A 24,892-nucleotide genomic window follows, 5' to 3' on the forward strand; every position below is an offset into this window, starting at 1 on the left:
CACAGGACTGTGAGCCAAATCATTAGGAGGTAAGACTCTCAGGTTGAAAACTGGAAGATGGGAATACTGAATTACTGAATGAAAGACTCTGCTGACTGGGAGACTGATTGAGCGGCTGCTTCTTTGAGAGAAAGCAAGGTCACCGCACTTGCCTAATACGGTTTATTTGAGCGCTCCTCAAGATCACTTCCAGATGTTTACCCACTGTAATTACGAGTTCACAACAGTTAAAAATTAATTGAATTATCGTCTCTATTATGCATGTACTTATGATCTCTGAAGACGTCAAGGTTTAATGGAAAAATGTGAGCAGCACGTTGACTCTGCTGTGTCCGATGTCTCCTGTCAGTGTTTGCAAAAGCGAAGAGGTGAAGGATGACAGCAAAGCAGACGGAGCCGAGGAGCGAGATGAAAATGGAAAAGTGAGTGGAGGAATACAAAAAAAATCTTATTCTGTACCGGCTTTCAGGGGATCAGGTGCTGTGTTAGTTGTTCAAACTCCTCACCATATGTTTAAATTTGGGGTTATATCTGTTACTTAGTGCTTCAGCATGAATGGACCAACCTTTTATGATGTAGATACATATTTAGTAATCACTACAGTCTTAAGTAATAAAATATACCCACAGAACACCTTGATATGTGGACATTTTCTTTCAACATTCCATTTCACAGGAAGAGGAAACCTGCTGCAGTACAGACACGTCAGAAAAGCCTGACAGCACAGGATCAGGTAAGATTTAATTAATTAGGATAGTTTTCTAACATCTTACATCTAAGAGATGTTGGCGGTTTAATTGATACAGTACATGAATTGAGACTCATAACTGATGTCAGTCAGAGGCAAAAGTTGCTGATATATATATATATATATATATATATATAATATTATATTTTTTCAGAACTAGAAATAAGTCTGTTTATTTTGTAGACCTGCAGATCTCAGCAGACTTGTGTGGCTCTGATGCCACACTGGTAACCACAACCGCATTGATTGGAACAGGAACTGGAGTGGCAGCACTGCAAGTGATTCAGGCCCGACCACTCTGGCCCACTGGACCTGCCCTAACAGCCCGAGTTCGCCGACTAATAACAGCCTATCAGCGTTTTACACTCCGTCGTGAGCCGATGTTCAGACATGACTTCCTGCTTCACGACAGCCTTGTTGCCATGGGGATGGGTGGAGCTGTTCATCATGCTGCGGGACCACTGACTTGGCAACTGAGTGAAGAGCTCAGACGATGTTCTGTAGTTCCGACAGAACCAGACCCACTTTTTCAGGAGTGGCAGAGAAGGTGATGAATTTCTCCTACTCTCGTCATGGGAACTCATTCTGAAACCATTTTAAACTTTTTGCCTAGGTGGACTCGTCGTGAGCAATCAGATTTCTACCGTGCTGTCTCATCATTTGGCGTGGTGTATGACCCTGAGAGAAAGACCTTCGACTGGTCCCAGTTCAGAGCGCTGGCCAGACTGGAGAGGAAAACAGACGAGAGTTTAGAAAGATACTTCAACTCTTTTGTCAACATGTGCAGGACGGCGTGCAAACTTCCGCCCAGGAAGGAAGAAGGTGAGCTAAATAACACTCACCACAAATACCTCCTTTTTCCCTCTCATTATTTAGTTTTTTATTTGTGAATTGTGTCACGACCAGTCAATGTCTCGATCAGTCCTACTTCCCTGCTGTCTCATGTTCTTCAATTCCTTTCCTCTACTCCAGGTCTGGTCGATCCAGGTGTGCTTGTAGAACCACTGACAGAAGAGAGAGCAGCCCGGACTTTGTATCGCATCGAGCTGCTACGCAAGATCAGAGAGCAGGTTTGTCCACAGAAATAATGCAGCAGTTTTTGTTCTTGCCCGAAAAAAAAAACATATATTACGAAATTAGCTGTTGGCATTAAGTATGATGGCACTTGTTTTCTGTAGGTGCTGCATCATCCTCTGCTCTCTGCCCGACTCCAACTCTGCCGCCCCTCCCTCTACCTGCCCGTTTGGTGGGAGTCCGGGAAGCATGACCGTGACCTCCTCATTGGGGCAGCCCGTCACGGGTTGACCCGAACTGACTTCTACATCCTCAATGACCCACAACTCAGCTTCCTGGAGGCTCACAGGAACTATGTCAGGGGTCACCCCGCTCATCTCCATCTTCATGGCGCCCTTGGGGGTCAACCTGGAATCTCATCATCTTCCCAGCTGCCTCATTGCTGTCTTTATGACTCTGCCATTGGTAGTCACTCTCCTCATCCTCCTGAGTATCCTCAACAGTCCTCCCAGCCTGCATCAGCCTCTCATCTCCCGCCTCCATCTTTGGATGATGCCGCTTCTCCAAACCTGGCAATGATGTCTGGGTCTCGTGCTGATTTCCTGGATGAAAGTCTGGAGCTGGGATCGTTGCAACATGACACAGACACTCTCCACGGAGGCAAAGCTTCCAAAGATACGCTAAATGGCTTTCCTTTTAACTCCGCGACAGGAGGACAAAGCATGCTCAACTCATATGGGGTCAGCAGTGCTGATCTGAATTCAAAGCTACGGAGTGACGTTCTTGTTGGTGAGCAGGGGTCATCGGAGGAAACTGGGCTTATGGCTCCATCAGTAGAGCTTGATCGCTTACAGGTAAATATTATACCCTGATCCCGGTTTTAGGTGACATGCGATCAGGCAAATACTTGGGCTTCAAATGTTCAAGAGCGATAACGTCTTCTTTGACTTCAGGCCTCCTGGGATGGTGCAGATCACTCCAGTCCTGCTCACCACATGTTTAATGAATCTGACCCAATCCTGGGCCCTTCTGGACTGGAGACAGGATTTCTGGAAGAAGAGGACGAGGACGCCCAAAGAGGAGGTGCAGGAGAGGAAGAAGGGGGAACTCTTGAGGAGTGTCTGGGGCTACCTCCTTCTTCTCCTCCATCCCACCCATCAGCTGTTGACTCTGTGGAGCCACTGTCTTCAAGCTACATGCTCTTCAAGGTTGGTCACCGTCACGATAGCAGTCATGTGATCATACTTGGCTTGAATGCTAAAGGTTTTTATTTGTTATAATCATGCCCGGAAATGTGCCTTTGCCCTCGAAATAAAAAATATTATAATTCACATCCAGATTTTATGATACAATACTCATACAATACTGATACGTACTAGTGTTTATGTCATGACACTGATGTTTTTCACTTTTCACACTAAAATTTAGGATATTGGCGTCAATGAGGATCCAAGCACGGATCAGACCGATCTGTCAGCCAGCCCTCCTCCATCCTACGTTGCCCCACCTCCCCTTTCTCTGCCAGACATCAACTCCCATGAGCCCCAGGATAGTCTTGACCATTCTGAAGTTACAGAGAATCTGACTGTTCCTGTAGAAGGAGAGATTGAAGAGCCAGTCTCTGGGTTTAATGAAGAGGAGGAAGGAGTCTTGGCAAAGGGGAGCATCCAGGAAGTAGTGGAGAAGCAAAGAGAGGAGATGCGTAATGGAGAAGATCCTGCTCCGGATCAAGGTTTGTACCCAAGTGATGGTATCCCAGTGGGTCACATGCCCTGAACGTAGCTGTAGTGCGTCAGATTCTTCTTACTGGAGAGCAAAATGTATTTAGTCAAGTCTGCACATTTTGCCACTCACATTTTAACATTGAGGACAGGACGTAGAAGCATGTGTTAAAAAATGTACTGCGTCATCATTGAAGTTCTTGTTTGCGGGTACAAACCGAGCTCCCTTTTTTCACTCTGTCCGCTCTGCATTTTCCAAACAGTTCCACGACAATGCTTAAGAAACTCGACTCTGCCTATGGAAGTGCCCGAGGCGGATGAGATTGCAATGGCAGCAGAATTCGAGGAATCAAATGATCAACTGTGCCCAGAGCTCAAGAAGAACTTAAGGAATGAAGGAGAGCTAAAAGAAGAACTGTCTGAACATATGCTTCCTTATCTTGGAGAGCTGGAGCAGGAGAATAGCCTCATGTGCCCCGAGACAATCGAGGAGCCAGAGGAGGAAGTGAGCCGACTGATTCTGTATCAGCAGGAGGAAACAATGGAAAACTCTCTAGACTCAGGCTCTTTGATAGGAAACACTCCTGGTGAGATTTTGGAAGAGAGAACAATATCAGATGTCTCAGCAGTAGACAAAGCACAGAATGTTGGTGAAAGGGGAGATGTTCTAGAGGAGAAAACCTTAGATAATGGAGTGGAGATGCATTTGGATAACAGCAGCACAGAGTGTAATCCTACTTTGTCTTCATCAACTTCTGTTACGTCACCTCTGGATTTAGTGAAGAGTTGTGATAATACGAATGATGGATCCGAACACTCATTAAGTCAGCAAAACCAAGTAGTAGATTTTCATCTAGCTGAAGAGGCTGGTGATTTTAAGAACGTAATCATTGAGACAAAACCAGATGATCTTAAGTTTTCCCTAATGGACAATCGAGATGTGAAACTGTTGATCAAAGAAGAGGAGGTGAAGACTGAGTGTGATCCTGAGGAGAGCTCTATTGTCAAGCCTGACCCATCTCTCACTGACTGTGTCAAATCAGAAGAGCTTGCAACCAATTTTAAGTGTTCAGACGACCAAGGAAGCAGTCACAAACCTGACGATATAAAACTTCACATGAAACTGGAAACTGCAGACACCAGAGAATTGAAACCTGAAGTTAAACCTGAAGATTTGCAGTTAGCCATGTTTTCTGACCAGCTGAAGACAGAGGCGAAACCGGACATCAAGACTGAGGTGAAGCCAGAGCAGAACAATCACGAGGTCAAACCTGAAGAGAAACCTGAAGACTTGAAGATAACAACCAGTGCTGACATTAAAGCTGAGACCAAACCAGAGCTTCTGGAGGGTGACCGCACCATCTTAACTCCAAAGCTAGAGCAAGCAGTGGATATTGTGATGAAGGAGGAGCAAGTGAAGGAGGAGAGGCCAGCTACTCCAGGTGAGAGGTTATGATAGCATATGCAGTAATGTGTCGGTCACGTTGTGATTTGTACCTCGTGATAGTAGAGTTAAAATACAACCCTGCTTTGTCCTCATATTTCAGTCTGTGCTGCCGATGGATATTTGGACAGTCCCAGGCTTGCAAATCCCATTTCCTCATGTGAAATCCCGGACAGCCTTCATGACACCAGAGAACCCACCATCGCTCAGCTGCTGCAGGAGAAAGCACTTTACTCGTACTCTGAGTGGCCAAAGGTGAGCTTTTCTCCATAAACATTACATGGGTCTTTTACTTAGATTACCTTAATAGAGTGAAGAAAATAGGTATTTGGTCACTCTGCAATTTTAGTTCTTCCACTTAGAAATGATGGAGGGGTCTGAAATTTTCATCATCGGTGCATGTCCACTGTGGGAGATATAATCTAAGAAAAAAATCAGGAAATCAGAGTGTGATTTTGTTAACAATTTATTTGTATGATACTGCTGCAAATAAGTATTTGAACGCACCTCAACTCCACTACTTCTCCTAAATTAGAAGCACCTATTTGAGTCCACCCCATACAATCAAGACATGTATTGCAAGATTTTGGGGAACATCCTCCTTCCCTCAGTTCGAGGATTGAATATCTGTCGTGGCTCGGACTTCCAACATGATAATGACCCGAATGGGTCATTGGTTAACCAAGGATTGGCTCCGTAAGAAGCATATCAAGTTTCTGGAGTGGCCTCCTGTCTACAGACCTAAACCCAATAGAAAATCTTTGGAGGAAGCTCAAACTCAGTGTTACTCAGCGACAGCCCAAAAACCTGTATGATCAAGAGAAGATCTGTGTGGACTGCACTGCAGCAGGGCCAAAATCCCTGCTGCAGTGTGTGCAAACCTGGTGAAAAATTACAGGAAATGTTTCACTTCTGTAGTTGCAAACAGACTACTGTACCATTGATTTCAGGTGTTCAAATACTTATTTGCTTCATTATAATACAAATAAATTGTTAAAAAGATACACTATGATTTCTGGATTTTTTTTTTTTTTTAGATTATGTCTCTCACAGTGGATATGCACCTATGATTGAAATATCAGATCCCTCCATCATTTTTAAGTGGGAGAACTTGCAAAATTGCAGGGTGTTCAAATACTTACTTTCCTCACTGTATATGTCAAATACTAAGCTGCACAGTCTTCAAAGGGCTACGACGCCACTTTTAATAAATGGTCAGCAATTTTGTTGGCTTGTCTAAAAAAATTCCTGTCTCTCCTCTATCTAGGACCGAGTGATCATCAACCGCTTGGACAGCATCTGCCACACAATCCTGAAGGGGAAGTGGCCTTCTTCCAACGAGCAGTATGACTGTCCCAGCACCATGGCAGCCAACTCCTGTCTGACACAGCAGCACCATCGAGCTGGGTTCATTCCCTCCTCAGTGTCGGCTCCTCTTCCGGGCCAGACCCGGGTGCACCAGGCCAGCCTTGGACTTGGGTTCACGCTTCCTCCGCCTCTGGCCAGACTACCGAAGGTTAGTGCTCTCACCCCTTGGTACATGGATGAACCTGTCATCTGTTCATATTTATTTCTGCTCTCTCATGTCATGGTTCATGTGAGTGGTGTCCAGTAGGGGTCAGCAACACTGTAATTGTCTTTTATGATGTGAGACTCCCAAGTGGACCAGAACAGAGTTGTGAAGTGATGCAAAAACAATGATGCAAAATTCTTTTCCATTCTCCCGATTAAGTCTAATGGCCACCTTTGTATTGAATCTTACATGCTGAAAAAAGCAGACACTCAGTGAGACACTGAGTGTCTGAACTGTGAGAGGGAGGTAGAGAGATGATTGCTAGCCTGAGGAAGGTTTCTATAACCATGGGTGTTTTGGGTGGGTCTGTTTTGCTGGAGTCCCTTTGGCTTATGCAGGTAAGAGGCTACTTAATTTTGTACTTAATCACGTGTTGTGACTGTCTTCATGTTTGTGTACTAATTTTTCAAGCTAAATGAATCTCTAGAAAACAGCTTGGTTATCAGCCATCACTCTGTTGTCCTTGTCTGTATGTGTGTTTAACAAAAGGATCATCTCTCTCCCATTTTGTCCGACCCTCACCCACCTTTTCCACCCTGACAGTACTCGCCACGGGGAAGCTCTTATGGGCGCGGCGCATGGCGCCTCAACTCCTTACCTCTCTTGCAGGAGCGACTCGTGGCTCCTCCTTTCCTACCTGAGGTCAAGCGTGTGGGGGGTCGGAGGTTCGACTACGAAGCTGCTGCTAAAGCTTTATCTGGCAAATCATCTACCCACACTCCCTCGGCCTCCAGCACAGACAAGCTCCCGGTTGTGGCTCCGCCCTCGCACCCAACCGGAGCCATGTTAATTAATGGCTGGCAGGAAGCAGCGATTGATCTGACCAAGTCCTCTGGAGACGTCAGCATCACTGCTGGGTCCAGTGAAGCCGTGGTAGCACCTGCAGTGCCTGGCTCTAGCTCTCACAAACTTCCCCCTCCTCCCATCACTGCCCCCTTAACTAGCTCACTGGGAATCGACATGACTGGGATCCTGCAGGCTGGACTCATCCATCCTGTCACCGGGCAGATAGTTAACGGGAGCCTACGAGGAGATGATGCACTGAGAAGGAAGAGGGGAAGGCGGAGAAATGTGGATGCGTTGTACTCAGAGTTTACCAAGAGTCGAGGACTGCAGCTCTCAGAGACACAGGTAGGTGGGAGCAGCAAGACATGTGGACGAAAATCAGACAGTTCAACAAAAAAACGATTTAAAAAGAAACCAAAAAGTATGAATCATTTATTCAGTGTCTGGTGTCCGTCTGCAGGGCCGTGTGGAGGTGATCAGCCACTCCTCCGTCTCCTCCTCCACCTCGTCGCCTTCTCCCTCTCCTTCAGATCGACCTGCTGGCACGACAACGCCATCCTCATCCACTACACCAACACCAACGCAAACCCCCCCTCAGCCAGAGATCATAGCTATCGACAGAGAGGCAGCCAGCAAAGGCCTGATGGAATGGCTGCGGCAGAATCCTGGTTACAGCATGGACTTACCCAACTTCTCGCATGTAAAGCATGTTTCTGTGATTCCAACTTTCACCACTTGTTTAATTTATATAATCTCAGATTAGTAGAGGGGCAATGCTACAACTTCAAAAAATATTTGAATTTTTAGTCACATCATATATACCACTGGAGTAAGATTAGAATTCTTATAGCTTCACTTTACTCTGTAAAATTTACACTTAAATATTAGTTATTCTTTTCTTTCTTTCCACATTGTATCTGTAGGTGGGAACTAGTGTTTTGCATGGTTTTGTGGAGCGGCCGAAGCAGAGGAGGCATCGCTGCAAAGACCCCACCAAACTGGATGTGAACTCCCTGAGCGGGGAAGAGAGGGTTCCAGTTGTGCACAGAGGCACTGGACGCAGGGTACCTACTAAGCAAAGCTTGTGTTTAAGTTATATACTAACCAGTTTTCATGTGTGTAACTCTGTTCACTCACTGATCTTTTAATATGGAAATGTGATGCTTTCACAAGTCTAGTCCTGACTGTCCTTAAATGTAAGATGAAGTAGTCCTAAAGTGCATCCTAAGACTTGGGCACAAAACTGAAAGCTAATGAAATCATGATCTACCAGCCATGCATTTCACACCTAGGCCTTTAGTTATGTCCAAAAAAAAACACGGAACAAAAACGGACCAATCAAGGAGAACATTTTGTCACTTATTGGGGACAGCAAAAACGCTAGTTTTTAATCATGAGAAGTAAATCTGCCTCCAATCAGTAGCAGTGTGTCTTTTCATGTCTCCGGCCGGACTGCGCGACTTGACTTCTATGAGCATCAGACCTCAGCTAATCATTGAAGACAACCTCCATGACTTGTTATGTGTTATCCTTTTGTTTCGATGTTTCCACTTAGTTTTAACACATTTGATCACGTGAGATTTCATCTTCAGAAAGAGATTGTTTGTCTAATGGCATGGCTGCTGTCATTTAAGCTGTGACGCACTGACATGTTAGTTTATATATGGCTGAAACCCTGTTGCACACTCATTTGCAAGGTCGAAGTTTAGAATCCAAAAGAATAAAACAAGATGGGCACATTTTGCCAACGGGGGAACAAGAAAATAGTCTCTTACAGAGTACAACCGCACAGCTGAGGCAGTGCACTCCATCATTTTCATATTAAACGTCAAAAAAAATTTTTTTTCACCAAGTGCTAATCCTGCTGTAGTTGCTCGATTGGAAGTGGCAAACAAACCCTTTCTCCGCTCAGTGGTTGCTGTCCCCAACCTGTGGTCTGAGGCTATCGCAACTATCCATCAACTATATGTGCCCGGTCACTCAGTGTGCCTGATTAGCCTGGCAACACAGGCTAGCTGAATTCTGATTGGATAAAACCTCTAACCTACTAAAACAACACTGGTGTATACTATGACATGAATATGATTATCATATATATGATATACTTTGGGAAAATACATTATCATAAATATATTCATGAGAAGGCCTTGTTGGCCTTGTTGAGTTCTACTAAGGGATATCTACATTTTAAAACCTTATATAAAGCATTTTGATCCTTAAATATACTATTTCATTCAAATGTATATCGTTAAATTTAAATTGTAATCCATAATCAATTTCCATCGTTGCAGCTGGGGGGCGCCATGGCTCCTGCGATTAAGGAGCTTTCCAGGTGGTTGGATGCCAACTCCGAGTACTTTGTCGCCCCCGACTGGGCAGATGTGGTGAAACACTCGGTACGTATAGCAACTTTCTCATGCGGAGATTTTTTACTACCTCGAATTAGGTCCCGAAATTAGTGACATTTGGTTGCCATTCCATCCATTTTTAGCTACTTTCATATGCATTCAACAAAAGTTAGGAATAATTATGATCAGACTGTAAATATTTGTTTTTAAGTGACTGATGTTTGATGTTGATCCCAAAACGTTTTACTGTAATTGAATCCTGGACCGTTTCCTACAGGGTTTCCTCCCTGAGGGGAAATTCTCCAGGATCCTAACTGAGCCTGTCAACAAAGATCCAGGGTCCCGACGCCGTGGCCGTCGTCCTCGCAACGAGATGCCTAAGCCCCTCCTGTCTGCTTCAGACTCCTCCTCCGGTTTGGGGCCTCCGCTTTTCATGAATGGCGGTCTGATCGGCAGCATGGACTCCATGGTGGCCATGCAAAATCTCCGCAGTGGCCTTCCTGGGTTTCCTATCTCTGGGATCATGGCAGCTGGGTTCACTCATGGGTTTCCAGTGGCGGCGGGATCAGCTGAGGATGCTAAAAATGGATTGAGCATGTTACCAATGATGCTGCACAGCGTCCCACACGCCCATGGAACAGCCATTCCACAACACGCCTTGTTTAGCGTTGGTGCTATGATGGCGCCGCCCCCCCAACACCCGAGCTCCTCATCATCCTCATCTGCTTCTGTGGCAAAGGTCACCACAACGACAGCGCCTTCTTCATCTGCATCAGCTGAACCTGCAACATCATCTAACAAGGATGGTACAACATCATCAGGTGAGAAAGAGGTGAAACAGGAAGAGAGTGCAGCAGCAGATAGCAGCAAAGGACCCGCCGCAGCAGACACAGCTGCCATTATCACCTCCACCAGCAGGGGGCATTTGGCTCCGGCGCATCTTGGAGCAACCAGCACCGGGCACCTCACATTTAACCCCTTTCTAATCCCTGGTCTGTCACATGGTCTGCTTTACCCGCACATGTTCCTGCCGCATGGTGGCATCATGACTTTGCCAGCAATGCCCCCTGGCAGTGTAGATGGCTCAGCAGGAAGCCTCAAGAGGAGGAGGAAGAGAGAGCAGGATGAGGAGGAGGAGAAGCCAGCAGCAGCAGCAGCAGCAGGAGGAGAAGGAGATAAAACGGATGACGGTGAATGTACTGTTGAAGTAGCCCCCTCCTCCTCCTCACCTCCTCTGCCTTCTACCTCTGCTCCTGCCGACCAACCGCAGGATCTAGACTCCCTTCAACATCCTGATGGAGCAGCTGAGAAGGAGAGTTCAGGAAGAGAGGGCGAGGAGCAAGCAAACAAGGTGGAGGGCTAGACGACTTCCAGCAATGTAAGTCTGTGTTGTATCCATCTGTCATGTAAAGACCTTTATAATGAAGATTAACGACTATATTCATGTTTATAACACCCCAACACCATGCTCCTCCACTTGTAAACAAACTGTGTACTTCCCTTCACTCTGCATCCGGTCTGGAGGAACTATGCTGGAAAGGACCAGGAGCAACTCTCTGACGTGATATTTAAAAAAGTTATAAGCTTAAGTGAGTGAGAGAGAAATGTTTCCATGGTTTGGACGACTGAAGAGCAGTGAGGTGGTTTTCTAAAAACAAACCAAACCACTTTAACCAAGTACTGTTTTTATTCCTCATTATTTATCCGTGCAATTTCATGAGTCCTGCGGTTGAGATTAAGTGAAGAGTCAGCATTATCAGTGCTAGAGTCTGCTGCCTAGAAACAGGAATCTTTAGGGGTCCTGCGACAGTTCATTGAAATGTGTGTTCAAAAGATGACGATCAGAAGTGGGCAGATCAACTTTAATGAAGTACGTGAGCTAACTTCATCTTCAACTTCAGGCATTGAGAAGCAACTATCACAAATGGCTCCATTCTGGGAAATACGAGCGGCTTTGAGGATGACATGTCAATGACAGTCTTATGCACATTCTTATTGGGTGCGACCTGTGAGGTCATTTTTTTTTCAAATACTAACAAGTTGTTAGTGTGACAAACCACAATTAAAATTGCCCTCTGACAGTTGGACATTTATTTTACTATGACTCATAATAACTTTGCTCTGCTGTTGCCCCTTTCTTTTTCTGTCTCATACCAAAAGTAGTAAAAGAAATGCGCAAATTAGGTCTATTCTAGAATAAAGACAGGCAGATTTCCAACTTGGCAATTTCATTTTGAAAATTTTGAACTGAACTTGACCAAAGCCAAACATGGGACATCAGAAATGTAAACCTCCAATGTCAATTTTTCTTCCTTCAGTGGGAAAAAACTACAAAATAATTGTATATCTGGGAAAACAAATGCACACTAAATGTGTAGAAGCAAACATAGATTCATGTTTTGCTTTTACCTTTGCAGCAAACAATCTTGAGTTGTTTTTTTTTTAAGTTGCTAACTAGTCACTTTGAGATCAGCTGGGAGATTCTTACCCACCCAACAAGTCACTTTTTTCCAGAAACAAATGCAGTCATGATGTTTCTGGCTGGAATGGTATCCACTAGGGCTGTACTTTACATTTGAATATGTACAAAACATTTTTCACCAGTTTGAGTTCTGATATTTTAGAATTATGAAAGATGAGCTAGATTATTGTGAGTTTGCAGTTCAGCAGACTTGATTGTTGCTTTAATGTGGCACTTAATCTGTGTCTGTATTTTTAGCTTCAAGGTTACAAATGGCTCATAAAACCGCTGCTAGCATTTAAGAATAAATCATTCTTTGAAATTCACAACATTGAAATCGAATGAGGCTTTTCAAAATTAAAATTTTTGTGAAGCCTGCAACTTGAAAACAACAATTGAAAGCCAACAGTTGACTTGTGGTTGACTTGTTTAGTTGCTTTTACAAGGCTGTTAAGAAATTCATTATGGAAATTGAGTTGGCTAAGAGTAGGAATGGAATCACTCTTCAGAAACTGTGCAGCCCTAGTTTCCCACTCTGTTACTCCACAACAAGAATGGACTGGTAATGCAGTTATGGATCGGCCATGAAAGGGAAATATCTTATTTTTTGTTCGGGTGAGGAGAGCTGGCTGTGCGCCTCGTTGTTGTCTTTTCCTCCATCTCAGTATTGTGTAGACTTTTAAATATGTAAATCTGCCGCTGTACATTGCTTTTTTGTAAGTGCACCACATATTTCTCTTCCCCTTTCGATTTGTTTCCCCCAACGGGAAAAAACAAAAAATACTTGACAAATATACTAAGTTTTTAACGGAGGTTAGCCGCAGTGTTTGGTGTGTCCATCGACTGTATTGTACATTAAATGGATGCAAGTGGCTGGTTTTTCGTCGCTCTTTCATAACAGGGTCTATATCGTTCCGGGGTCGAATGTCGACTTTCTTTTTGTTTTCGTACATGAAAACATTATTTTTGCACAACTTTGTGAACCGTGCTGTCCTTCATTTCAGTGTGATGACAGAGGATCTGTGTGCATGCATGCGCACACATGTTGGTGTTTCTTCTTAGGTCACTTTTCTTGTTGGGAGGGAGAGACGTGGGTTATAAACATAGTTGTTGCCTTGTCACAATTAGTGACTACATATAATTTATTATTCTCAAATTTACTTGCCAAACTTTTACCAAATATGACATTATTTTATTTTCATTCTGTATTCTTCGAGTAAACTGCCTTATTTAGCGTATATGTTGTTGTATAACTGTTGTTACATCTTCATATTGGGATATTACATTCAGAAGCAAGGTAACGCTGTGAAAAATCAGCCCAAAAAAGTCAATCAGTCGTCCCTCAAAGCACAAACGGAGAGTTGAGTGACTGTTCTCTGACTAGTGCCTCCAAAACAAAACCTCTCTTTGTTGTGAGTGCCGCTAAAAAAGCCGGTTTACATCATGTTTCTGTAGCTCCATTGTTTTTTTTGGGGGGGAAATAAAAGAGCAAGGTTCTTTTGTAGCTTATGCCGGTTTTGCAGATGACACCATGTTGTACCTAAAAGAGTGCTTTTTAATTAATTTCTGTTTATCGTTTGTGTCTTACAAGGTACATTTGTGGAAATTTGTTGCAAACATCTGACAATCGTGGCCTTCTACAAGTGTTCTGTTGCTACTGTTGGTCAACAAAGACTCACTTGAGTCTTAGCAAAAGTAAATCTGAGCTAGCTTGATAGCATTGTGTTTATTTCTGTGGCACGCTGCAGCTTGGAAATTGAACCTAGCCTAAATCTGAAACCACAACAAAGACACTCAATAAGATATTTTTTAAATGATTATTTTTCGTTTGAAAATATTTTTTTCAGTCATTGTTTTTTACTTGAATAATAAATGACTGCTAGCATGGCTTAAGTGACATCAAATAGACCATATTATTGATACAAGTACAAAAGCTTTGACCTGGCTGGGAAATGTTTTAGTTAATTAACTAAATCACTATTACTCAAAAAGTGAAAATGTGTATGCTAATTGCTCACTGTTGCGGGTGTACTTCATGTGAAGTAGAATTCAATGACTGCTGGTGACGTCTCAAGTTTTCAAGTTTGCCCCACAATAAGAAAATAAATCAAATTCTGCAGCTGAACATTGGATTTTGAAATTTAGCTGCCAATATTGGCAGGTGGTTGGTTAGACACTACGGCTTGGGATGACAAGTATAGCGTCTAATAGAACACAAAAATACTTTGTCCTTTGTCGGCATATACTTTTGCTCAGACTCAAAGATGAGTTGATGGAAATCTTAACATTTGAAACACTAAATGATCCAATCGACTCATAATACACAACAAACTTTGACGCTACTATTTTCAGTGTGTGAAGCATCAGTTGGAAGAAGCAACATGTCATTCCTGAGTGATTCCTGGAGATGGAGCCGGTCAGCTGTTATAACTTACTGCTTATTAAAGAAAAAAAAAAATCATCTTTTGACGACTTGAAACGAACTGTTCGGTTTGTGAAAACAGAACTGAAACTAATACTCCAGCGTTATCTGTTCACAGTGTTTTCTGTTCCGTTCAAGTTTGTTTGTCAAATGTTGTTCAGAACCTCAACATGTTGTACACATTTAGCTCTTCTGATAAATAATGTATTTATTGTACAGTTCTTGTCTTTGCATTGTTGTCTCATGACTGATAAATGGTTGCCTTTGTTACCCGGAATGTACGAAGTTCATGTGGTTCTTTTTTTTTTTTTTTTTTGTCTTGGTCACTTGTGATTCATGCTGCTCAAGTTGTTTCAACTCGACTCATCTTCTGTTTCTGTTGAGGAGCAGAGGTAGAGGTAAGTGGTGTCACTGCCGAATCTCATCGCTAAAATTGTTTTTTGTTCTCCTAAGTGACCTGATCGCATCCAGCTGTTGGTGACCTGGAAAGTAAACTGCAGATATAAGATGAGCAGGTTAGGTACCTGGCATAGAAAAAAACTTTAGCAAAAAGGCAGTCAATGAGATGTGTTAATCGTGTGTACAGTGTCACTGCAAATATAAACACATTGCACATGAGTAAAGACCAAGATGGGTAGCACAAGAAGTCGGAAAGTTACATGCAATTAGGAATTGTTTATTCACCAGTACTCAAGTACTTTAACGTTAACGAATATAAAAGCCATTTGGCTGTAGAGTTCAGAATCAGGTTCTCTCCAAATGTGCTGTCACACACCTTACCTTCGCATCCATGTTATCGAGTTTCTCAATTCAGCAATGACCACCTCTGTACGCCTTTATTATGAGGACGCCACATTCCTGTCTCACCTCCACGTTCTCTATGCTCTGCTATGGACTACATTTTCTTTTTTCAACTGTTTAGTTTCCTTTAGATGCATTTCAGCTGAACTCTGATGGCAATTTTCAACCATTATTTTTTTTACTCCTCAAATTCTGTTGGTGTCTGATTCAGTCAGTGTGTAAGAATGACCAAAAAAAAAAACACAAGCAGAGAGAGAGGGAGTGTCTAATTTTGGTCATATCATGCCATGAGCTTCTGTGGAGTTCTATTGATTTTGTGTTCTACATATGGTAGAAGATTTTTGTACTCGCCTGTCTCTGATTATATGTATTTAAAGATGATAGAAGTGTCATATTGTTATTCCGTATCTTCAAACAAACCAAAATAGTCAAGATTCCCTTTACCTTCTTTCTTCTTATGACAACAGAAGTCTGATGGCATCATGAATAATTAATCCTCAACCAAAATGAGGACTCTATTACCTTTGAATGTAACTTTTTCAATCTCACAAATTCAAATGTATTCCAATGGATATTATACATAGAGATTTTAATTATTGTGAACCATGGCGGTGACATTTTTAGTGGCGAACTGAAACATCAAACTCACTGAGTCCTCTTCATGTATGATAGACACTCATGGATGCTGGTTAAACACACCTTGGCAGCAGAAAAGACAACATGGTCTTTAGGACTTCATCCAAAAAGGATACAAAGGCTTCCGAATTATCATACAGAAGATGCAGATCTGAGACTCAAACACTTGTTGATGGACAGACATTTCATGTCCTTAAAGGTTAGAAGGACCTTAAAAGAAAGTGATTACATAATTGAGCTATTTAATGTGTCATCTGGATACATATGAAATCAGCAAGTCTTGATCTGGTCGATAATAAGCATTATGAACTCAAGTGCATATTTACTATTTCTCAACATTTCAACACTGAATCAAGTGATTATGAGTCACACTAGTTGACCGTTCTTGCAGTTCTTTTAGGGACGTTGAATAACTTTTAAAGCCCCTATATTATGTGCATTTGTGGATCTTTTACATATTTAATCCCATTGGAGCATGTGGCTATTTTTCTTTTAATAAACTCCTCCTTAAATTATCTATAAGTTATGTGCAGGAGAAACGTCTTTGCTCTTGGTGCCTCGATGAGTGCGGAGTAGATCAGGGGTGTCCAAACTGGTCCTCAAAGGGCTGGGGCTCATGAAGGTTTTGTTCCAACCAACCAAGCAGACACAATATAACCAATGCTTTCAGCTGAAACAAGCAACACCAGACTCACACTCAACTGGTTACTGTCCTCAGACACCTGACTGGTGAAAAGGTGCTCTTGTTTGGTCGGAACAGAAACCTGGACCCGCTGCGACCCATCATGGAGCACTTTGGACGCCCCTGGATTAGATGTTCTCTTTTTCCTGACCACGCCCCCTTTTGTTGCGTGTGGTCAGAGGCTGTGCACATGAAGTTCCAAGTATTGTCCAGTACAGAGAAACGGAAACGGCTAAAGCATTCTTATGTGACTCTGACATATTCAAGTGTCCTTCTATGGACAGATGATGTGCTGTCAGACTGGCATGTCCATGCGTACTCCAACTTTTGATACCATCATTTAACATTTTACAACTGTACACATGAGCTGTGATTGTGTAATATAAGAGCTTTAATGTGGAATGTCGCTCACTGTTTTGGACCTTCGAGAGTGATAAATAATAACAAATCAGCATTGCAAATTACAAGTCCGTAGTTGGAACATGTATTGATCTAGAGAGAGGGTGATCACGGGAATCATTCTGTTGTTATCCGCTGCTTGTTTATGATGTGGGGTCAGGGATGACATGCTACATAGGACAGAGACAACCACCAAAGAACCACTCACACACACTCCTCCGTCATGAAGTGTCTCACGCCGGCATGTTGAATATATATATATATATATATATATATATATATATATATATATATATATATATATATATATATATATATATATATATATAATGCCATTACCCAATGATTCCTCAACTGAAGAGCAGACCAAAACCAACGATACTTATGAGCGCTCAGTTAAACTACTTTTAATTGGCTGCGTGTTTATTGTTGTCTTTGTTGTTTGATGGCGAGTGTGACGGCAATATTAAGTCTTGTCAGTGGAGCAGCCTCGTTCAAGCTTCGGATCCAGGGGCGCTTGCGAGCAATTCGTCCTGTCCTCCTGCAGGGGTCGTCGTCCAGCTCGTGTAGTTTCCGGCCGTGGTGCTGTTGAGCATCCGCAGTCGCTTTCTCTCTCGTTTCCTCCCAAGTCCCGGCTTTTTGGTCCGTCGTCTCTCTGGAGGAAGACGTGGATGTCAGAAATGTTTGCTCGACCAGAGTCTAAAACAGCGGGCAGATTGAGGAGCCACATTGAAGAGAATACATAGTTGTTCGCGGTGTGGTGCTGTTGCTCGAAATGTGGAATAGTTTAGTGGTTTGAGTTCATAAAATCAGGATAATCTTTTGAGTCAGAGTGAATCGTGATCAGACACTCGCATCAAAGTGCATTAGCCAATGGTGCTTCCTCTTTCTGTGGCTGGTATCTCAGAATAAGCCATGTATGCACCCTAATGTATGGTCAAGAGAAGAAGAGGACTAGAGCTCTGTTTTGTGCTGGTGAGGAAATGAAACCTGGTCAATAGACCATCGTAAATTGGATCATCATAAAGAGGTTGTTGCTAGGGGATTCTCTGTGCCTCGAAGCGCTCTGCTGGCCACCCAGATGTACAAATGGGGTGACTACACTGCCTGTTTTGGAAACTCCTTTTAATCGCCATTCATCCAGGTAATTTACTTCCTCGATAACTTTGGTGTTTTAGCTGGACAAATCCAACACTGTGGCCCTTCAACCAATACTGCGGGAAACCTTGCTTTGCTTCAGCTTTACAGTACTTTGTAGAAGACAGACACAATGCTCGCCTGTTCTCAAAGAACTCGGGTGACCCCACCAACTGCTCTAAACTTGTATTATGATTGATCCATCTTCATTCTGACTGATCAAGACCAGGCTTCCAGAAAAGATGCCTCCAATGGGCTTCATGTTCCGTACCATCCATCACACTCTATCAACTCTCACGAACGCCCAGTTAAACCACCAGGGATTCCATCTCAGTTTGATAATTCATGATGCGTTAGGATATTTTAGACTGTAGGCGCCTCCGCCTTGGTTTGTTTGCAGCTGTTAAAGTGCCATTTCCGAAAATATGGTTCTGAGATAGAGATGAAAGTTGGGATTGCTGGCTTGGCTTGAAGAGAGCCATCGATTCTGAAAATTGTTGCGCTGAGGTTGATTTAGTGGTCGGTTGGACATCAGAGGGAAACCCCCTAAATGCAGACAGAATGAGGGTTTCGTCAGGAACACATGATTTCTGCTTGACATTTCTAATTAGCGTCCATAGTTTCTTTATAGCCACTGGCAGTTCCTGAGGGGATATCAAACTCCTGATATTCAGTTTCAAGTCAGTTTCAGTCAGTTTCAAGCCAAACAGTGAATCATTCACTAACTGCTCCAGAAAATTTAAATCTTCAGATCTCAAAGTCATTCTTCTTGTTGTTCTGTCTCGACAGCAGACATGGCATCAAAGGTTTATCAGTGTCTTGAGTATAAAGAGTAAGCAGTAGAAATGAGTTTTCTTGGTGGGGTGTCTTTCCCTTAATTCCAAACAGTCATTTATATTCATTTAAAAGTATTGCACATATGTGTATATAACTGTCTCAGCTTGTTCACTATCAACTTTTCCAACAACAAGGCTGATATGCCGATCCGTGATATTCAGCCAAGATGAGGAAATCAAAGTGGACACGCTCTTATTTCTGTTTATATTTCCACATTCTCATCTTAACATCCACTTTAGTTTTGAATTTTATTTTATTTAGCCACGTAAGTGCTAAGTGCCACGTAAAATGACTTGGCGGAACGGCTTTTTTACCCCTGAGCTTTGATTTTCTCCTAAAGCGTCTGATGAAACATGCTGCCATCTGGGAGAGGAGGGAAGTTCACCTGCTGCTCTCCATGCACCAAACGGAAGAACTGGAAGACTATGTGGACAGAGGTAGTTGTAGATTGACCTGACCTCGGGAGGAAATGTACTAATGGAATGCTCATGGATGTGTCTCATGTGACCACAAGAGGGCTCTGTCGTTCAGAGAATGGCCGGGAAAGTTACTGCTGCCATGAAGACTTATGAACGTGTTGAGTCATGCTTTATACAACAAATACAACATTGACAGTCACTATTCTGAGTGAGAGCGAATGCAAGTGAGTTACATCAGTGTCGTCACTTTGTCAGGCTCATTCCCTAACAGCCAAGTGATCACAACAGTGAGAGGATGTCCTCCTTCTGTCCAATACTGGCACGAGTTTCTCAGTCGTATAAGAGCCGAGACTAAAAGGTGGTGGCTGTCCTGCTGCTGAGCTGGACGTGACCTTGTTGGGAAGCCTCATATGTTCAAGATGTGTGAGGAATGTTCAGGTTTTCAATCAGGTAATCGGATGTTTTGTTTTTCCTTCTTGCTACAAACTGCACTGCATTAATCCCCGTCAGCTTCTGGCTAACTTTTCTTTTTGTCCAATCTGTTGCCTGTTTAAAAATGGAAGGTTTTCCAAAGATTGTGAATAATCAATCTTGTTTTCAGAAGTAGACCAGGTCCTGCAGGACCATCATCTCTCTGAAGAACAAAGATAAATGATGAGAAATCGATCCATCCACTGCAGCCAGTGGACTGGTTCTATGGCAGACCCTGTTGTTTGCCGGAACAGGTTTGGATAAATAATGGGAGGGGAAGCATCTTGTGAAATTTTTTTAACACCAATGGCAAGAATTTGTAAACTCTTGATTCTTGACTCACATATTCCAGCTGTTTACAATGTTCTGCACTTGTCCGTCTTCAGAGTTCACGAGGTAGCCCCATCTCTCTGGCTAGCATTAAGTAGTAATCGTAAACACACGGAAGATTTTCTCGTATTGGACTGGGCTCCACTCCAACTTTTGACCAAAATCCGTGTAGGATATCAAACAAGATGATTGTCGGTCCTCTGTTTGTTGCACATTTCTCCTAAACTGACCGAACTGAACGTCTGTGGCTGCTTTTATGCTCTTTGCCATTCCCACATGTGCTTTTAAAGGTCCTTTACACCAGGGGTGCTTAACCTTTTTGATCTCGGGGCCCACCTTTCCCAGAACAAATGCGCCCAGGGCCCATTCTATAGAACGGATTCATTACACTTGATTTCATTTGTGATCAACAGCCATATTTAATCTTACACATAAACAAAACCTTGAAATGACATGAAACCGGGTGATCAACGCAAAGACATTTGTCAGAGAAAAGTCCAACCAGCAGCAGAACCAGGTGCAAGTCATGTTCATCAAATTTACTAAAAAAAAGAAAAAAATACACTTGATGCAAACTATTGACAATTCTGAATACATTTCATAAAACCATGTCTAAATATCATACAATAAAAATAATATTTTATTTAAACTCCAAAGAAGTTAAAGTGTAAATGAAAGTACCCATAAAATATTCTAATTATTACAATTTTCAAAACTGCTTCAACAGTTGCTTTGAGTTTTTACTGTTGGGGGGTACAACATCACATATTTTTCTTTTCAAGAACTTCTCCATAGTTGTAAACTTTTACATATTTGCAGCTGTCAAGTCAATTCAATGACTCACTACTGCCACCATATGTGGCTCATGTATTGAAACTGAGGGTCTTGCGACCCTCGCTGCTCAAAGGTGTAAAACAAAAAAACTTTTAGTGGCCCTCAAGGAGGAGCTTGCGGCCCAACCGCGGGTCCCGGCCCTATGGTTAAGAATCACTGCTTTACACAAAGCTTCTGTCATCTTTGGGTATTTGATCCTCAGAGGCAGCATGTTAAGTCAATGGCTGGAGTCAACAAACACTTGATCTGTGCAAAACTGAGCAGTACAGTACTTGTTTGTGAGACTGCCTTCTTGCACTCTTGTCAACCTATTCAGTTTCTATTTGAAACTATGGATAAGGAAGCAACGGTTGAGACGCCGGCCTCCTCTCCACCCCTCACTGCTTCTCTTCGGTGCCATCAGCTGCCCAAAGTCCTCCACCCATCCCATATTGTTCCGTGCTGATCCAGCGTGTTGCAAGAAGCTCTGTCTTTATGATATCCCTTCTTAGCTTCCTTCTCTTGTTTCTGATGCTGGAGGTTGCATATCCAGCAGAATGTATACCTGCACATATAGTCCCAAACTCAGTCTTGATCAGAACCTGAATTTTTGACTTCAATCCAAATCAAATGTAGGCCTACGGCATCAGAAATAACCTTCGCTGTTTAGTTGCGACCAAATATTTAAAAGCAAACTGCTGCAGAGAATGGAGGTCTGATCCTCTGATGACTGGGGAGTTGATGTCCAGAGGGCTCAAGGTGGAGGTGATTAGCCCTCACTGTGGACCTAACTTCTACTCATGAATTTGCGAGTGCAGAGCCAATCCTCAAAGTGGATACAGGTCCCTCGCAATGTTGACAATGTTACGCTCAGAACAATAATGTAGTGAAAGTCTTTTCTGGCTAAAGCAGGGCAGTATTTTCAAGATGTTTTACAGTAGAAGAGAATGTATAGCAAAGGAAAGTTCGTGATCAAAGATAAGCACAATAAGATTATTTTTTTTGTTTGTAATTTTTGGCATTGCAATGGAATCTTCATGTCTAAAGAGAATCTGCCGGTGTTTGCATGATGATTCCGTGCTGGAGGACTGATGCAGTACTGAAGGATGGTTGTTTATGTTATACGTCAAATGCCAGAAACGATGACCAGGAGATTTAGTCCTCTGTGTTTACTTTAAAGAAGTTCTCCCTTTTCTTCTCTCTGAAGTCAGGCGGCGGGACTGTGCCATAACGGCCCGCTGTCATCTGCCACGTATTAGTAAGGAGAGCCGCTCAGCAGAGATGGATAATTTAGATCTTCTTCTGTCTCATCTGCCTTTTTTTATCTCCTCCACTAATCCCTCTGATTATCTATTCTGTCCGTCATTACCATTACCTTCCGCCCTCTTTAGGGCCCCTTAAGTTCGGTATTTCAAGCCTCTGAAGTTGTACCTCGAGTCAGCTTTCCACAAAATATTCAAACAGCGTGTCTGGTATTTAATTAAGAGCACCGCTGTGGCAGTCAGCCTTTAACCTACGAGCGCCACCACTGCTCACTGGCTTCACCAAACTGTGAAGCTTTAAATCTGTATGCCCAGAAATGTCTGGTTACGAAGTGATCTCTCAATAAGTTGGTAGTGTGTGTTTTCTTATTTTGGTTTTGTTCACATAAGTTTGCTTGGGAAGTTTGTGTTCATGTTCGCATTCTAAATCAACACGCTTGTCATATTATTGCGATTATAAACGTCATGATTTGACAATACAACTTTCAAGAATGATAAATGAAATTCAAGTGTTCCAGTAACAGTCAGCTACTCATCATGTCTGCAAACACAGCTGTTGGATGCAGCAAGACGCTGAAATTAGTTCATTTTGCTGAATGAGATTCAAAGATTGAGTTTCAGTACAAACCTAAACACATCAGAGCTGGCATCTATGTCAGCTCATAAATCTTTCTTTGAATCACTTTTCTTATGAACTGTAAGATTGTTTGGCTTAATGTTGTTCTTCTACATCGGTCACCGATCCCAAAACACTTGATCGCTTCAGATATTCTTTTGTTCTATCACTTTTAAATCACAGCTATCTGACTCACACATGGCTGCTCCTCACAGGGGCGGTGAGATTTACTCGGCAAAGACAGAGAGTGACAGAGGCTTTCTGAAAAATGTTGGAATCATCCTTGAAAGGGTTGTACTCACCATTTGCACAACAAAGTGGTTTTCTCTGAAGCACATGTTGAGGTTGAAAGAAACGGTGGGGTTGGGGAGCTGTACATCGGTGCGACAAACGATAAATCAAGATGAAGCATCGCACACATGCTCCGATCCACATGGGCCTGACCACTAACTGTTGCCTTCTTCGCTTCTATATCACGCCACATCTCTTTGAGAATTCAACATCGTTTACACCGGCACACAAAAAAACTGGTTCAATATATCAGCTTTCCTTGTCGTTTTTGCCTGCGCTGAAGTACCATGCATCTTCACAATCATTTAGATCCATCAGGGGCTGGCCAACGTCCATCCCTCTTTTGTAACAAAACCATGAGAAGACCTACTGAAGAGTACTTTGCATCTCTCTTGAGTCCAGAAGGATAAAAGTGTCCATGTCCTAAAGTCTGCCAGAAAATATGATACACCTTTCTATTACTTATTTTTCTAATTTTCAGCCAAGAAACACCTCTTGGATTACACAATGTTGTTTTAAGAAAAAATAAACTGTCAGAGCGCTGTTGAGCTATTTCCATAAAACACACTTACGACACTTTGGGGATTTGTTTGTATGATCAAAGCTATCAAACATCAAATTAATATCAGATTTTATTCCTTTAAGTCTCTTGTTTTTGTATTTGTGTATTTTCAAAATATGAGGTGAATATTTGGAGAGTTAAACTCATGAGTAACTTCTTTTGGAAAGAAAAATATTTTGTGTCAAAAATTGTGAAAATAAAGCTCAAATTGAAAGTATCATACATTGACAGAATGATTGTTTTTACATTAAAAAAAACTCAAAAATTGTAATTGAGTTGTTCCCTCTGACCTCAATAGGGCAGTTAATATGCAGTTTAAGGGCCTCATGTGACCCCGGGCCACACTTTGCCAGGGCATAAAGTGAGTGGCAGTTTTCTGGTTGCTGGTGAGTCAATGGCACTTGTGAAAGCACCGTCAGGTCAACATCATAATTCGGATTTTAACATTGTCAGGACTCGTCCAGGAGTTCACACGTCCGTGCCGAGCTTGGGCATCAATCACATGCCCATTTAATAATTTGCATGCCAATTTCCCGTAAATCCTTCAGCTCTTCACATGTTGAGCACAGGGCCCCCGGGATGGGCGGGGACAACCGGGTCAAACAAACATGGGAAGTTAGTGTGAATAACCTCAGACCTGCAACCATGACTTGCAATCCGTCAAGCAAAGGCAATTGAAAACAATTGCTTCACTTGGCGGAGGCCGACTTAATATCCTTATTTATGACACTTTATTGACAAAAATGTCTTTGCATGTAAATTAAATCATGAGAGTGCGTATTGATGATCCAAAAACATCAGGAGGTGTTTGAACACAGCTGCTGTTCCACCCACATGCAATTTGAAAGGTGTCAAGTTGTCGGTGGAGGGACAGAGATGGACAGTGGGTGGGTTCTCTCTGGCTTCTTCTTCAATCTCCTGTCGACAGTAGCTGAGCGGGTCAACTGTGTAAATGTGGAGGCCTGAACAGCTGAGCTCAATCAAGTTTGTCGGAGCGGAAATGTAGTGTTTCTGTGGATAAACTGTACTGAAGTCGAAAACAGATTTTCTTATGGAAGGGGAAAATGATGCTCTAGTTCTGAAATCAGACGAGCATGTGATTGGACCATTGCACCACTC

At 42.7% G+C, this 24,892-nt stretch overlaps 2 protein-coding genes across 4 annotated transcripts in view; one reads left to right on the plus strand and one right to left on the minus strand.

Moving 5' to 3' along the window:
- LOC128760244 (chromodomain-helicase-DNA-binding protein 6-like) overlaps positions 1–14,803 on the plus strand; it is a 51,243-nt gene extending 36,440 nt beyond the window's left edge. Inside the window, exons 30-45 of one of the 3 annotated variants that reach the window (XM_053867438.1) lie at positions 350–422; positions 676–733; positions 932–1,295; positions 1,362–1,570; positions 1,721–1,818; positions 1,927–2,616; positions 2,716–2,970; positions 3,191–3,494; positions 3,747–4,925; positions 5,031–5,182; positions 6,195–6,443; positions 7,044–7,631; positions 7,747–7,986; positions 8,210–8,350; positions 9,578–9,682; positions 9,912–14,803. In XM_053867438.1, coding sequence (XP_053723413.1) covers positions 350–422; positions 676–733; positions 932–1,295; positions 1,362–1,570; positions 1,721–1,818; positions 1,927–2,616; positions 2,716–2,970; positions 3,191–3,494; positions 3,747–4,925; positions 5,031–5,182; positions 6,195–6,443; positions 7,044–7,631; positions 7,747–7,986; positions 8,210–8,350; positions 9,578–9,682; positions 9,912–10,997 — 5,791 coding nt within the window. In that variant the 3' untranslated portion in view covers positions 10,998–14,803. The remainder of the gene's footprint in view (positions 1–349; positions 423–675; positions 734–931; positions 1,296–1,361; positions 1,571–1,720; positions 1,819–1,926; positions 2,617–2,715; positions 2,971–3,190; positions 3,495–3,746; positions 4,926–5,030; positions 5,183–6,194; positions 6,444–7,043; positions 7,632–7,746; positions 7,987–8,209; positions 8,351–9,577; positions 9,683–9,911) is intronic. The other 2 variants (XM_053867439.1, XM_053867440.1) reach the window with 2 other exon arrangements.
- Positions 14,804–17,388: 2,585 nt separating this feature from the next.
- The window catches only part of LOC128760993 (R-spondin-4-like), a 37,799-nt gene continuing 30,295 nt past the window's right edge, over positions 17,389–24,892 (minus strand). Inside the window, exon 5 of the mRNA XM_053868811.1 lies at positions 17,389–17,690. Within this exon, the coding sequence (XP_053724786.1) occupies positions 17,530–17,690 (161 nt within the window). The 3' untranslated portion in view covers positions 17,389–17,529. The remainder of the gene's footprint in view (positions 17,691–24,892) is intronic.

The sequence above is a fragment of the Synchiropus splendidus genome, chromosome 6, assembly GCF_027744825.2.
Source record: "Synchiropus splendidus isolate RoL2022-P1 chromosome 6, RoL_Sspl_1.0, whole genome shotgun sequence".
In the NCBI taxonomy this organism is placed as follows: Eukaryota; Metazoa; Chordata; class Actinopteri; order Syngnathiformes; family Callionymidae; genus Synchiropus; species Synchiropus splendidus.